Source organism: Nannospalax galili, unplaced genomic scaffold (genome assembly GCF_000622305.1).
Source record: "Nannospalax galili isolate Female #2095 unplaced genomic scaffold, S.galili_v1.0 scaffold335, whole genome shotgun sequence".
NCBI classification, from domain to species: domain Eukaryota; kingdom Metazoa; phylum Chordata; class Mammalia; order Rodentia; family Spalacidae; genus Nannospalax; species Nannospalax galili.
Genome location: NW_008337842.1, coordinates 2,471,374 through 2,485,461, shown reverse-complemented (window position 1 = coordinate 2,485,461; position 14,088 = coordinate 2,471,374). Strand labels below are relative to the sequence as shown.

The following is a 14,088-nucleotide window of genomic DNA, read 5'->3' as shown; positions in this document are numbered from 1 at the left end:
TCTCTCTCTCTCTCTGTGGTCTTTTTTGAGACAGGGTTTCCTTGTAGCCCCAGCTGGACTGGAACTTGGTATGTGGACCAGGTTGGCCTTGAACTTACAGAGATCAGCCTGCCATGTACCACCACGCCCAGCTTCTTTCTTGCTCACTTGCTTGCTCTCACACAAAATATGTGTGTGTGTGTGTGTGTGTGTGTGTGTGTATAAATGTAAAAAATTCTACAAATGTACAAAATTCTACATTTCTATAAATGTAAAATTTTTATAATATAAATGTAAAAATTCTGCCTAGAGAATTTACATACAAACCTGTTCCTGCCAGGCCTTTTTGTATAGGCCTGTAATCTTAGCCAGTCAGGAGGCCTGTTGAAGTTGAAGGCCTGCCTGAGTAACTTAGATCTTGTCTCCAAAAAGAAAGGAAAGGGGGGAAAAAACCTCATTAGCTCAGTTTTATAGTGCTTACTGCATGAGGCCCTGGTTTTGATCTCTAGACCAAGAAAAAAAAAAGCCTGTCCTTACTAGTTTTTCTTTAAACTTTGGTAAAGTTTCTCAGCTTTTGTTTCTTGGTAAAATATTCTAACAGTTCCTGCTTTACTTTCTTTTTTTGTTGGTCTTGTTTTGTTTTGTTTTGTTTTGTTTTGTTTTGTTTTGTTTGAGGCAGGATCTCCCTGTACCCCCAGCTGGGCTAGAACTTCTATGTAGATCAGGTTGGCAGATCCGTCTGCCTGTATCTCTTAAATCCTGGGATTAAAGGCATGTATCACCATGACCAGCTCTGCTCTGCTTTCTTCATAATGATACTGAATGTTGAGCTGAGATGATAAAATTAAGATCTTCTTGTAGTTTAAAAATTTGTAGGATTATTACTTACTAATTACAGCAGGATTTTAAAACTGATGAGTTGAAAAGTGTGTTAAAAAGGGGTTAAGGGCTGGAAAGAGATGGCTCAGCGGTCAAGAGCACTGACTGCTCTTCCAGAGGACCTGGGTTCAGTTTCCAGCACGCATATGGCAGCTCACTGTTGTCCATAACTCCAGTTCCATGGAACCTGACTCCCTCTTCTGGTCTGTGTGGGCACTGCACACACGGGTGCACTTACATACACGTACGCAAAACACTTATGTACATAAAAAAAAAATTTAAAAGAGGGATTAAAATGAGCCAGTCCTAGAGTTGTACACCTTTGATCCCAGGTAGATCTCTGTGAGTTGGCGATCAGCCTGGTCTACATAGTGAATTCCAGGTCAGCCAGGGCTATGTAGTGAGATTCTGTCCCAAAAAAAGAGGGGGGTGGGGGGTTGGTAAAAAAAGGCTTTGTTGCTGCGTGATTTGAGATTTTCTGGGTTGGACTGTTAACCACTTTCTTAGAGAAACCAGAATTTATTTTCGAGAACCCTGATTAAGCCTGATCATAGTCCATCTGTAACCCCATAGTTACAGCAGACTCTGCAGACTGTACTTTCAAGTAGTTCCTTTTCTGTACTATAAAGTGCTATTTTTAGTGACTTATTTTTGTTTCTTTCCATTTTGAAACTGTCTAGATTCAGGAAGAATCAGATATGTGGAAAATCAGAGAACTAGAGAAACAGATGGAGGATGCCTACCAGGGGACCAAAAGGAAAATGTTACCCAGCAGTTCAAGGTGAAGTTGCACGTCTGAGAACCAAAACAGTTCTCCTGCCTTTCAGAATTACCAACTTTTGTTTTAAAACTTTTCAGTGTGTTAAGGATAGATGAATTCAGTCCATCGAGTCTTTTAGAAATGCCTTCCCTGTTTCATAATTTAGGCCCGAGGAAAATACAATGACTGTGATACATATGGCTAGACTCTGTACTTGTTTGCAGTGGAGAATTAAAAAAAGTTTCCCTTGGACAGTCGTAAATGTTCACAGTTTTATAGATTCTGACCTCTTGTCTAATGCTTTTTTTTTTTTTTTTTTTTTGGTCTTTTTGAGATAGAGTATCCTGTAGTCCCAGATGGCCTGGAACTCTTTATATAGACCAGGCTGGCCTTGAACTCACAGAGATCTGCCTGCCTTTGCCTCCCCAGTGCTGGGATTAAAGGCATGTGCCATCATGCCCAGCTGTCTAAAAGCTTGTAACTCAGGATTTTCTATTAGTCTTTTTTATTGTATTAGTTATTGTATATGCATGTATATATGGTGTATGTGTGTGTGGGCTTACCACAGTGTACATGCAAAGGATTGGAACTCAGGTTGATAGGCTTGTGTGGGAAGTACTTTTACTAGCTGAGCTACCTCACCAACCCTAGAATCTTAAAATTTTTTTTGTTTTGGTCTTTTTGAGCCGGTCTCTCTGTAGCCCCAGCTGTCCTGGAGTCACTATGTAGACCAGGCTGGCCTTGAATTCACAGAGATCCACCTGCCCCTTCCTGCCGAGTGCTGGGATTAAAGGCGTGCACCACCATGCCCGGTTGAATCTTATAATTATTTAATCAGGGTCTGGAGAGATGGCTCAGTGGTTAAGAGCACTGGCTGCTCTTGCAGAGGACCTGGGTTCAATCCCCAATACTCACATGGTGATTTGCAACCATCTGTAATTCCAGTTCCAGGGGATCTGACGCCGTCTTCTGACCTCCTCAGGCATTGCACCTACCTGCATGAAGGCAATACACGCGTACTCATAAAATAAAAAAATAAATATTTAAAAAATTAATCAATCCTATCTTCTCCCCATTAGTTTTTCATTCTTTTAGGCTTTTTGTTTTTAATGTGTTAGCCACACATTATGTGATTCCCATGTGCTGGGACTCAAGCTGTGCCCTCTGGAAGAGTAGCCAGTGTTCTTTACTGGTGAACCATTTCTCCAACCCCTCTTTTATTTAGCCTTTTTTTTTTTTAGAAACCACATTTACTCTCTTTGCCAGGTCAATGGCCTTTCACATTTCTTTTGTAATAATTTGTGTGCAAATATAAAGGATTATGCAAGTTTGGTTGTCTTACATGGGAAATGTAGGAATGTATAACTGGGGATAGTTCTTGGGCCTCAAATGCCTGTAAGTATAGGAGATAGGTATGTAAGCTATACATATAATGTCATAATCCTGATTTATAAAGCTGCCTAGGGAAATGAGTAGCTAATATATATTTATGAAGATTGATTATAAAAGGAAAAATAAGACAGAAAGAAAAGACTTGAGAGTGAGTATTGTAGAGTGTGGACTTGAATGCTTCCAATGTACATAGTAAAAAGGCAGCATCTCAGAGTGTTCCATGAATTTTGTTCATAATATTCCATAAAGTAACATCACAGATTGTTTTTAAATCTTAAAAGTTCGTCTGTTTTCACTTATAGTCGAATGCGTAGTGATGGTTTTGATGAAGAACGTCAGAGAGACTACTGCAGGCCAAGGAATGAAATTTCTGGGGCAATGGAAGATGATTTTCTTAAGGCTAAATCTTGGAACAAGAAGTTATATGATTATGAAGCTAACATGCCAGACAGGTTTGTGACTAAATTCTGTGACCCCTCTAATGATGCTTGGCCTGAGAATGTGTATTTGTTAAAATTAATTGTCCCCACAAAAACTTACGTGCAAGTGCTTGTAGCAGCATTTATAGTGGCTAAATAATGAGAACCCAGATGGCTGTCAGCTGATGAATGAATAAATAGAGTGTGTGCTTTGTACACAGTGGAATATTATTTGGGGGCAAAAGGAATGAAATATTGATAACAGACTTAACCCTGGAAAACTTATACATGATTAAAGAAACCAGATGCAAAAACCGCACGCTATATGATTCTGTTTATGTGGTATGCCTAGAAAAGATAAATCTGTAGAGACAAAAAGATGATTAATAGTTGTCTTGGGCTGCAGACACTATACTTTAAAAGGACAAATTTCTTGGTATATGAATTGCAGTTGACTGAATACCTTTAAAATATGATTTTTAAAAGTGTTCCAGTGTAGAGGCTATAGAGATGGCTTAGTGGTTTAAAAATGTTCCAGTGTAGGGGCTAGAGAGATGGCTCAGCAGTTAAGAGCACTGGCTGCTTTCATAGAGGACCTGGATCAGTTTCCAGCACTCACACGGTGGCTAACAATGGTCTATAACTCCAAGGGGTCCACTGCCCTTTCTGGCCTCCTCAAGCACTGCACACATGAGTGCACATACATGCACGCAGGCAAAACCCTCATACACATAAAACAAAAGATATTTTTGAAAAAATGTCCCACTGTCGATAACGTGTAGGAAAAGTGCTTCACAGATAAAAAAGACAGTGTATGAGAGTACTTTAGTGTTTGTTAATGAATAATATAGAAAATGTAGCTATCATTAAACTATTGTTGGAGTTTACCATAGCCCTCTTTTCTTTATTCTGTGTGCATGTATGTCTCTGGATACACATAGTCCACAATCTCATTTTTTTTTAATTTCCAAAAAAGTATGTGTTGCTTTATGAAAATATGTATTATGTGATCTTACAGATGGGGTCACAGTGGTTATAAAGAGTTGTACCCTGAAGAGTTTGAAACAGACAGGTAAGGTAAACAACTTACTGAATAAAAGAAATGAAGATAATACAAAATGTGTGCTATCAGTTGAGTTCCTAACTTTCTTTTTTTAAAAAAATCTTGTAGGGGTCGGGTGTGGTAGCACATGCCTTTAATCACAGCACTCGGGAGGCAGAGGCAGGTGGATCTCTGTGAGTTCAAGGCCAGCCTGGTCTACATAGGGAGTTCCAGGACAGCTGGGGCTACAGGGAGACCCTGTCTTCAAAGACCAAAAAAAAAAAAAAAAAAAAAAAAAAAAAAATCTTTTAATGAATTTTTGTGCATTTCATATAGAACATTTTAATCATCTTTATACCTCCTTCCTCATTGGCCCCTCCCTCCCATAACCCCCCTACTGGAATTCATACATTCTGTCATTTGTGCTAAGGCCTGTCATGTCAAGTTACTGTCCCCAGATGTCCCTCAGTGCAGGTTCATCCACTGAGGTCTAGTCATCCTATCTAGAGTTCTTCCCTTTAAGAAGATCAGCTTTTACTCACCCAGCAGTAATCAGCTGCCAATAATTCTTCAATTAAAATTGGGACCTGCTGTCCATTTCCACAGCTCTGTTTGCAGAGTTTGCAGAGTTTTTGTCTGCTCGAGTTTGCATGGGTCTTGTGCATGCTGACACCATTGCTATAGGTTTGTATGAAAAGGGTCCCAGGACTCTTATTTCCAGGACTCCTCCTTGGCTCTTAAATCTTTCCACCCCCTCTTCTGAAATGGCCCCTAAACCACACATGGGTGGAAATTTTTTTTTTTTGCTGTTTTTGAGACAGGGTCTCCCTGTAGCCCCAGCTGTCCTGGAAATCACTGTGTAGACCAGGTGGCTTTGAACTCACAGGGATCTGCCTGCCTCTGTCTCCCAAGTGCTAGGATTAAAGGTGTGTGCCTCCACACCTAACCTTGGGTGGGTGGATTTTAATATAGGCGTCCTGTCTAAGGACCCACACTCTAGAATCTTATTTTCTATGTTTTGACCATTTGTGACCTTTTGTGTTCCTGGCCCTCTGTTTCATGAGGGAGCTTCATTGATGAGAATTGAAAGATGCATTAGTGTTCTCTTCATCCCTTGTTCTCTGTTCTTTGAACCTTAGATATAGAGGTTGCATCATAGATGTGCCACTTAAGGTAGGCATGGGCATTTCACAGACAATTGCTGTGTGTAACCAGTTGTGGAATTCTGTAATAATCTCTGTTGAAAAAGAAACTTCTTTGATGGATGGTGACTGGGATACTTGTCTGTAAATTTAAGTTTCCATATTTTGCACATAGTAAGAAATTACATTTGTCTAGGGATGTGTTAGCCTTGGAGTTTTCTCTCAGATCTGTGACCTCTCCAGCTATGTGTATTTAGCTAGGTTTACAGTACTACACATGAGTTTCCTCCCATTGAGTGGGCTTTAAGTCTACTTAGGTAGCTGTTGATTATCCCCAAGATAAAAGTGCCACTACTGCACCAGTGTCATTTTCTATGCCAGTCACTGGTGTGGTTTTTAGGCCTTGAAACTGGGGTTGGAGCATCGATTGATGTTCTCCCTTACCAGCTTGCGTAGTGCTCTCCAAAGCTATGAGAGCTAGCCTTCAGGGGAGGTGGCTTCCAGGTCAGTCCCAGCTCCATTGCTCCAAATTCTGTGTCTGAAGTATGTCCTGTTTTTGGCAATAGGGTCTTACTTTCAAGTTCTGGGAGGAAATCAAGGGCTGTGGCAAGTCTCTTGGACTGCCCTGGCCAACAACTGGAAAGTTTCTCCTGTCTGGCACTTTCTTGTTATGTAGCCTTCAGTTATACACATGGACTCGTGTAGAGATACCATATGTGCAATTTTTCTGTAGGTTTTTGGGCTAATACAATTCCCTCTGGTTTTTTATACTAGCTAGGCATTATTTATCCTTCCTCTCTCTCTGTCTAATCCTCCCTCTCCACCCTCCCCATTTAAAGTGTTCCCATTTTCCCCATTTCTCCCTTGATAATTCCTGTCTGCTCTGGTCCTACCTCTCTTGACCTCCTTCTTCCCCTTTATCCCCATAGTTCCTTCCATAGCCCTCTCCCCCTCCCATTTAACTACCCCCATTTTACACACTTCTCCCTTAGTAACACCTGTCTCCTGAGTTCCCAACTTTCATAAAGGATATGTTTGCCACTGAAAATGTAACTAGAACCTGGTATGGTAGTACTAGCTACCTAGGAGACTGAGGTAGGAGGGTTGCTTGAGGCTAGCTTGGGCAACATAATGAGGCATTGTCTCAAAAGCAAACAATACTTAGTTTGGAGGCCGTCCTTAATGTGCCTTTCCTTGACTGATAGTTGGCATATCTATAAACCTTTTGGTTTTTAGAAAACAAGAGTCTACCATCACCTATAAGGAATATGTTCCAAGATGCTTGAGGCCTCATATTCTATATCTTATCTATCTACCTCCCTAGCTTACATATTCTAATTTTTCCTATTTATTTTGAAATATTTTATTTATCATTTTTATTTTATGTGTATGAGTGTATTACCTGCATGTAGGTAAGTGCACCCGTGTTGTGCAATGCCCATGGAGGACAGAAGAGGCTGTCGGATCCCCTGGAACTGGAGTTACAGTTGTTAGCTGCCATGTGGGTGCTGGGATTTGAACCGGGGTCTTCTGCAAGAACAATCAGTGTTCTTAACCACTGAGCCATCTCTCCTGCCCCAATTTTTCCTCTTTATACATTCTCTATCACATACTTTCATCTTTGCAGTTTAACGAAGTACTTTACTGCTTTTCTTTGTCACATCTGAATTGTCAGCATCATCCTTGTGCTTTGGGACCACTGTTAAGTAAAATAAGATTATTTTGGAACACTAGCACTCATAAACCAGACAGTGGATCTGATGACCCCAATCACTAATAAATGAATAAAGGGTTGATAACTAGACACAAGGATGATTCAAGTCCTGTATAGGACAAAGCCAGATAGTGAGGAATTTTATTTTATTCAAAATGACATGCAGTTGAAATCTTATGAACTGTTATTGACCGTGGGTAACAGGAACCACAGAAAATGAAACTGTGGCTAAGAGGGCACTGATATTTAGTATTCCTTATGGTAACTCAGTATGGCAGATTAAGAGTTTTTGTTTTTTTGAGACAGGGATTCATATAGCCAGTACTGGCCTTGAACTTGCTATGCAGCCAAAAATGGCCTTGAACTTCTGACCCTCCAGCCTCCACCTTCCAAGTGTTGGGACTGCATGTGTGTACCATCATTGTCCTTGGCTCAAATTCTGTTTTTTGTATTGGTTTTATTTTTTTGTGTGTGCGTTTTTAAACAGTCTCCCTGTAGTCATAACTGGCTTGGAATTCACTTTGTAGACCAGGCTCTCTCAGATCTGGGATTAAAGGCATGTGCCACCATGCCTGGCTTATTTTTCTTCTTTTTTTTTTTTTTTTTTTTTTTTGAGACAGGGTCTCCCTGTAGCCCCAGCTGTCCTGGAACTCACTATGTAGACCAGGCTGGCCCTGAACTCACAGAGATCCGTCTGCCTCTGCCTCCAGAGTGCTGGGATTAAAGGCGTGAGCCACCACACCTGGCTGGCTTATTTTTAAGATAGTGTCTCACTTTGTAGACCTGGCTAGCCTAGAACCTGCTCTGTAGACTAAGCTGGTCTTGAGCTTGCAGTGCTCCTCCTGGGATTACAGATGTGTACCACCGTACCAAGCTTAACGTTCTGATTTAAAATTCAGATGTTAATTTCTTATTTAGTAAGCAGAATATTAAAATATAAATGTGCCTTGTCTTTTTAAAAGTTTTATTTTGTTTTATTTTTTATTAGTAGTGATCAACAAGATATTACCAATGGGAAAAAAACATCTCCCCAGGTAAAATCATCTACCCATGAATCCCGCAAACATAAGAAATCAAAGAAATCTCATAAAAAGAAGCAGAAAAAACGGTCACACAAAAAACAGAAGAAAAGGAAAAAGGAAGCTACAGATGTAACAGCAGATTCCTCAAGTGAGTTCTCAGAAGAAACTGGCACTTCTGGTACCAGGAAAAGGAAGCAATCACACAAGAGCAAGAAAAAGTCCAGGAAAAAGTCTCCCAGAAAGTCTGCTTTATCCTTGGAGGCAGAAAGTGACACTTCTCAGTCAGATGATTCAGCAGCTAGCAGTTCCGAGGAAATTGAGGAAAGAGACACTAAGAAAACCAAAAGGAAAAAGAAAGAGAAAAGTGTTCATCTCCCTGCCCCTAACAGTGAGACACAGGAAAGGACAAACAAACGCACAAATTGGAAAGTGGCTACAGATGAAAGGTCTGCCGAAAGCTCAGAAGATGACTGACTCGGAAAGGAACATTCTGATTTCCCACTTGACTGGGTATCTACAGCTCTTAAACATTGGGGTTTTGCTAGGGACTCCTTCAGCTCAGGGGGTCCGAGGTCAGAGCTGTCTTGTGCCATCTTATATATTGATAGATACCTTGCCTTCTAATTCGTTAAACTCGATCCCCTTTTGTTGTAACAAGGAATCTGGTGTTTTGTTAATGAAGGTTCTTGAAGAAGAGTTTTTTTTTTTTTTTTTTTTTTTTAAATAATCACCTTTAGGGTAGAGTACCTATACAGCAAATTAAAGGACCCAGAAAGCTGAATCCTGTGAATCCAATGACCTGGTACACCAGTTGGAATGTTGGATTTGGGGGTGATCAGTGTCTGGGATGAAGAGGCTGGAAGCAGTGCTAGATAGGAGGTTTGACAAGTGAACATGAAGTTGCAGCGTCCTAACTTCAGCCTTGGTGCTTTGATCCTTCCGTATCTTGACCTTAGTGCTATCTTGTTTACTTATTGAGGAAATGGGCATAAGAACCACCTTTTTCCATGGTAATGTCCACAGGTGACTGTTAAGGAACCAGAGTTTTCTGCCAAATTTCCCTGCTGGACAGGGTCTACAACTATATTTAATATAGCATAATGGTAATTGGATAGTAGTACGTGGTTTTCTAGTTCCATTGCTGTATATTGCCTAAATGGGTTTGTGTTTAAAATTATTTGTTCAGTTGTCATAGTCTCTATCAAAGGGGAAGAATTAGGAAGTAGTCATGTTGCCAATGATGTTCTGAAAGGGATTCAGGGCAGCAACAGCCATCTAAGTGTCCCCACCACCCTCTTTTTTTTTTTGCCATGTTGGGGATTAAACCCAAGGCCTTGCATATAGTAAGCAAGTCCTCTAGCACTGAGCCATACCCCCAACTCTGTTGTCTTCCTTGTTAATTTTTAATTCTATTAATGAACTTTAGATTTTCCCTGAAACTAGTTGAATCAGTTTCAAAATAAAACAGGCTTCTCAGGGACATACCCACCTCTTCCCAGTTTGACTTTTCAACCATATCATTTCCCTTTGCTATACTGTGATCCCTATGTTCATTAAGAAACCAAAACCACCACCTAAAGGTGGCTGGCAGAACAATTCGTTTTCCATTGAAAGAAAAGATCAAGTGACATTGTCAGGTGGGTTTTGTGTATATGTTGTTTTGTGATTGTCACTTACTATACTGAGTAAAAAGTATAAAAACTCAGGCTTTGGGTCATGGTTCTGCCACTAATTGGCTGACTTCTAGAGCAGGTTAGGTTAACCTTCCTGGCCTTACTTTCTGCATTTATTACAAAAATACTTCATGGATAGCATGGCAATTTAAGACACCAGCAACAGAATACAACTATGACATTTCATGAAGTGCTATTTTATAGTTCTAACTATATTAGTGCTCTTTATGGAACATTTCTAATAAAGTGCTTGTTCTAAAAGTGCACAGTCGGACAGGTGTCCTTTCCATTGATTATGAGCTGGTGCTACCTTTTGGGATAGTAAAACACTAATACTTTGGTGTTAGTACCAGTGTTTCATGGTATGTTTTTATCCTTGGGTTTAGTGGAGGCCTAATGGGAGAAGAATCTTAATTACTACCTCATAATAACCTTGAAGCAAGTAATAGCTTAAGTTTTTAGCATGTATTTTTAAAGCATTTTTTTTTTGTCTGTGCTACAAAAGTACTGATTCCAAGTACAGATTCAGGAAGGGGGGACTGTAGAATAGAGCACTTCCAGAAAGTTGGTTCTATTTGGGTCTTGACTTAGTCCTCCCGTACTAACAGGCTTATCTTTTCCCCAAGGAATGCACATTTTGCCTGATTTTTCTCCCCATGTTTTATCTTTTCTTGGTCATATAAGCAATAAACTGTTTTCTGTCCTAAACATTTCTTATTCCTAAATTCCTGTCTATGCCTTAGGCTCAGGCTTTGATGGTTTCTCTCATCCCCTTAACTATGGCTTAGGGTGGCTCTTCAAAACCTGTCATCTCCCATTTGTAGTACAGCCTTGGAACATTTATTTTTAGTTTTCTTGCCAATCAGAGATCTTCATATTCAATCTTAAAATAGGATTTAGGAAGAGAAAGAACTGGAGATGTCACATTTATTGAATAACTGGTGTGATACAACCTGGAATTACTGGATTCCAAATAAATAAAATTTCACTTTTTGAACATTTGATCTACTTTTTAGTGCCAACAGACTTGGTAACTGCCTGGTACTATGTGGACGCTGGGTTTACAACTCTTTCTCCACTGGCCATCCAATCTGCTTAGTGATAAGTCTTTGCATCTTCCGTCATTCTTCCGAGAGACCTACTGCCCGCCTTTCTGTACAATCTGGGCAAAGCGGCCAGTGATGGCAAGCGTAGTGTCAATGAAGCGGTCCACACAGCTAGATAGACAGTTTTCAGTGCGGGAGTCTAGTCGATTTCCTGGCTTTTCCACACACTTATCCCAACATAGTTCCATGAAATGATGGACCTAAGAGGAAAGAAAAGCAGTAATCACTGGGGTTTGCAGTTCTCTTAATAAAAAAAAAACACTTTGAAAATAAATGGTGGAATCACTGGGGGGTGTTCTCTTCATTTTCTTGTCATGAGTAATGGCCCCAGATCCTCATCCTTACAGACAGTAGACTCTCAGTGGAACTAACACTTTCGTGTATCTCAAAGCAGCAAGGCACGGTGGGGAAAGGGAAGTCAGGATGCTCATGTACCCAAACGACGGCACTCTTATTCTGACCCTGTACCCAAGGGTTCTAACATTTTACACACGGACACTTACAGGCTTGGTAAGCTGAGTACTAAATAAGTAGTTGGTTCACTCTACAGTCTTGAAAAGATGGCCATCATTAATATTTCCTAGAAAATACAGTCAGCAAGGCCAATATCCAGGTTTGAATAATGCCTTAACTTCAGAACCTGCCCCACACCAACTGAATCTACACATTACTTCCGGGCTCAACTTGCTCTAATAATGCTCTGATGTTCATCACTTCCAAATACATTATTATACAATCCCCCAACAGAGCGAGGCAGCGGGCGAACCATGGGGACGGGTGTCTAGCCTAGGGGCACTTGGCTTCCAAGAGGCAGAGGCAGAAGCCAAAGATTCCCAAGGCCAGCCTGGGCCGGCGGAAGCGGCTCCGATGCGGGATCGCCCAAACCCTCCCTGCGCTTCCATGTCTTTGCTCCCTCGCTGCGCGGGTCTCCGAGCACTGAGAACTACAGGTCACCGCGGCGGGAGAGCCAAGCCACGGTCCGCGCGGCGCCGGGCAACTGCCCGGAACCTTCGCTCCACCCTCCACCCCTGGTCTCCATCCTCGTACCTGCGCGGTGAACTGCGCCTTCTGCTGCTCAGCGGCCACCAGGCGCTGCAACTCCGCTTCGTCCGCTTCACCCAGCTCAGCCATGGTCAACGTGAGCTGCTAGACCTTGGGCAAGGAGGCTTGCGCATGCGCAGGGACAGCGCCCCCCCCCCCCGCCCGACTTCCGGTTCGCTGGCGCGAGCAGGGGGAAAACACTAGCGTTTCCTCTGCCCTCCGTTTTCTCGGGGTGGAGTTGCTGCCCAACGGTTTCCGGGTTGTTGGACGACCTTGAGCCCTCAAAAGCGACATGGCGGTGCTCCTACGGCTGGGCGTCCTCTGCGGTGGCCAAGGAGGCCGAGGTGAGGGGCTCCCGGCCGGCTTCCGGCAGGGGCAGGGCAGGGGGAGAGGGCCCTGTGCTGCGACGGGGTACCCCGAAAGCCAGCTCCGTGGACGCTGCCGCGCCGCACCTCTCGTCCACGTAGTTCTGTTCTCATCCACTCTGAGAATGCGCCCAGCCGGAATTGGCAAAGACTGTTAGACTCTGACTCCAGGGCCTGGCCTTCCCGTTTTCCCGGGGTTGGTCTGAGTGTAGGTGGAGCTAGTCTGATAAGTCTATTTTGGTTAGTTTTGAAACTGGCTTTGCAAACCAAGCTTGCCCAGAGCTTGCAGGGAGCCTCCTGACTCTGGCTCCCGTGCGCTGGGATAACGGGCATGCACCATCACTCAGGCCTTTGGTAGTCATTTTGATTGGGCATTTTTGTTATATAAGGAACACAATTAAATAAAACAATTACTACCGTCAAAGAAAAAAAATTAATATTTTAATTTTATGTGTTTGTGTGTATTGCCTGCGTGTATGTAAGTGCACCAATGTCGTGCAGTGCCCATGGAGGTCAGAAGAGAGCTTCCGATTCTCTCAAACTGGAGTTAACCAACGGTTGTTAGCTGCATCTGGGTGCTGAGATTCGAATCCGGGTTTTCCCGCAAGAACAGTCTGAGTGCTCTTAATCGCTAAGCCATCTCTCCAGCCTCCAAAGAAAAAAATTTTAAGGGGAAAATACATGTAATACATAAAGCAAAAACTGTTATTCTATATATGCATTGTTACACGAGTTCAGAGAAACTGCTTTGAGGTGTATTCTGGATAGACCAACCCATCTTAGCCCTGCACCTGATTTCAGGCTTGAGGGTAAAGAAGGCCAAGGTAAATACATGATAGAGGTACTGAGGCGAACAAAAGCAGTGGTGAAAGAATAGAAGATGCATACTATGAGAGAAAACAAGAAAGAGAGTAATATCACAGTATGAAGGTCAGGGTGTGACATTAGCTTAGAAAGGTCAAATGGGGTGCTGGAGAGATGGCTCAGTGGTTAAGAGCACTGGCTGCCCTTGCAGAGGACCAGGGTTCAATTCCCAGCACCCACATGGTGGCTAATAGCCATCTGGAATTCCAGATGCAGGGGAATCCAACACCCTCTTCTGACCTCCGCAGCACTGCAGGACATGGGTGCACTCACATACATGCAGGCAATATACTCATGCACATAAAAATAATAAATATTAAAAAAAAGACAAAATGGAACTGAATCACAGAATTTAACTTGATAAAGATTATGCTACCAGGTGTTGGGTAGCCAGTGATTTTTGTTTTATTCTATTTTGAGATACAGCCTTACTATGTTGCCCAAGTTGGCCTTCAGTGCTTGGGTTCAAGAGTTCCTGAGCAGTAGTAAAAGATTTGACAGATTTACAGTCTAGGTTTACCATTTTGTTGTTGCTCAGACTGGTTGGAAACTTGTCCTGTCAGCCTCCTGGGTACCTGGGATTATGGCTGTGAACAACTATGCCCAGCAGTCCAGCAGTTTCTCATTCTCATTCTCTTCTCTTCTCCTCTCCTCTCCTCTCCTCTCCTCTCCTCTCCTCTCCTCTCCTCT

The 14,088-nt window shown here is 42.2% G+C and overlaps 3 protein-coding genes across 7 annotated transcripts in view; 2 read left to right on the top strand and 1 right to left on the bottom strand.

Annotated features, from left to right (window-relative positions):
• Nucleotides 1–11,019, top strand: part of Nkapd1 (NKAP domain containing 1) — a 15,796-nt gene extending 4,777 nt beyond the window's left edge. For 4 of the 5 annotated variants that reach the window (XM_008832785.3, XM_029563395.1, XM_008832786.3 and 1 more), the window contains 4 exons: nucleotides 1,539–1,639; nucleotides 3,313–3,462; nucleotides 4,448–4,501; nucleotides 8,316–11,019. In XM_008832785.3, the coding sequence (XP_008831007.1) occupies nucleotides 1,539–1,639; nucleotides 3,313–3,462; nucleotides 4,448–4,501; nucleotides 8,316–8,823 (813 nt within the window). In that variant the 3' untranslated portion in view covers nucleotides 8,824–11,019. The remainder of the gene's footprint in view (nucleotides 1–1,538; nucleotides 1,640–3,312; nucleotides 3,463–4,447; nucleotides 4,502–8,315) is intronic. The other variant, XM_008832787.3, reaches the window with a different exon arrangement.
• Nucleotides 10,936–12,333, bottom strand: Timm8b (translocase of inner mitochondrial membrane 8 homolog B). The gene is made up of 2 exons (XM_008832783.2): nucleotides 12,176–12,333; nucleotides 10,936–11,328 (listed from the first exon to the last, which is right to left on the bottom strand). The coding sequence occupies exons 1-2, from the start codon at nucleotides 12,257–12,259 to the stop codon at nucleotides 11,161–11,163; spliced, it is 252 nt and encodes an 83-aa protein (XP_008831005.1). The 5' UTR covers nucleotides 12,260–12,333; the 3' UTR covers nucleotides 10,936–11,160.
• Nucleotides 12,334–12,338: 5 nt separating this feature from the next.
• The window catches only part of Sdhd (succinate dehydrogenase complex subunit D), a 9,936-nt gene continuing 8,186 nt past the window's right edge, over nucleotides 12,339–14,088 (top strand). The window contains exon 1 of the mRNA XM_008832784.3: nucleotides 12,339–12,513. Coding sequence (XP_008831006.1) covers nucleotides 12,462–12,513 — 52 coding nt within the window. The 5' untranslated portion in view covers nucleotides 12,339–12,461. The remainder of the gene's footprint in view (nucleotides 12,514–14,088) is intronic.

What these genes read in the sequence shown, in the direction of transcription:
- Timm8b (XM_008832783.2), bottom strand. Translation starts at nt 12,259, where the DNA reads ATGGCTGAGCTGGGTGAAGCGGACGAAGCGGAGTTGCAGCGCCTGGTG. An exon ending in AGGCGCAGTTCACCGCGCAG is followed by an intron (nt 11,329 to 12,175) that starts GTACGAGGATGG and finishes CTTTCCTCTTAG; the next exon opens with GTCCATCATTTCATGGAACT.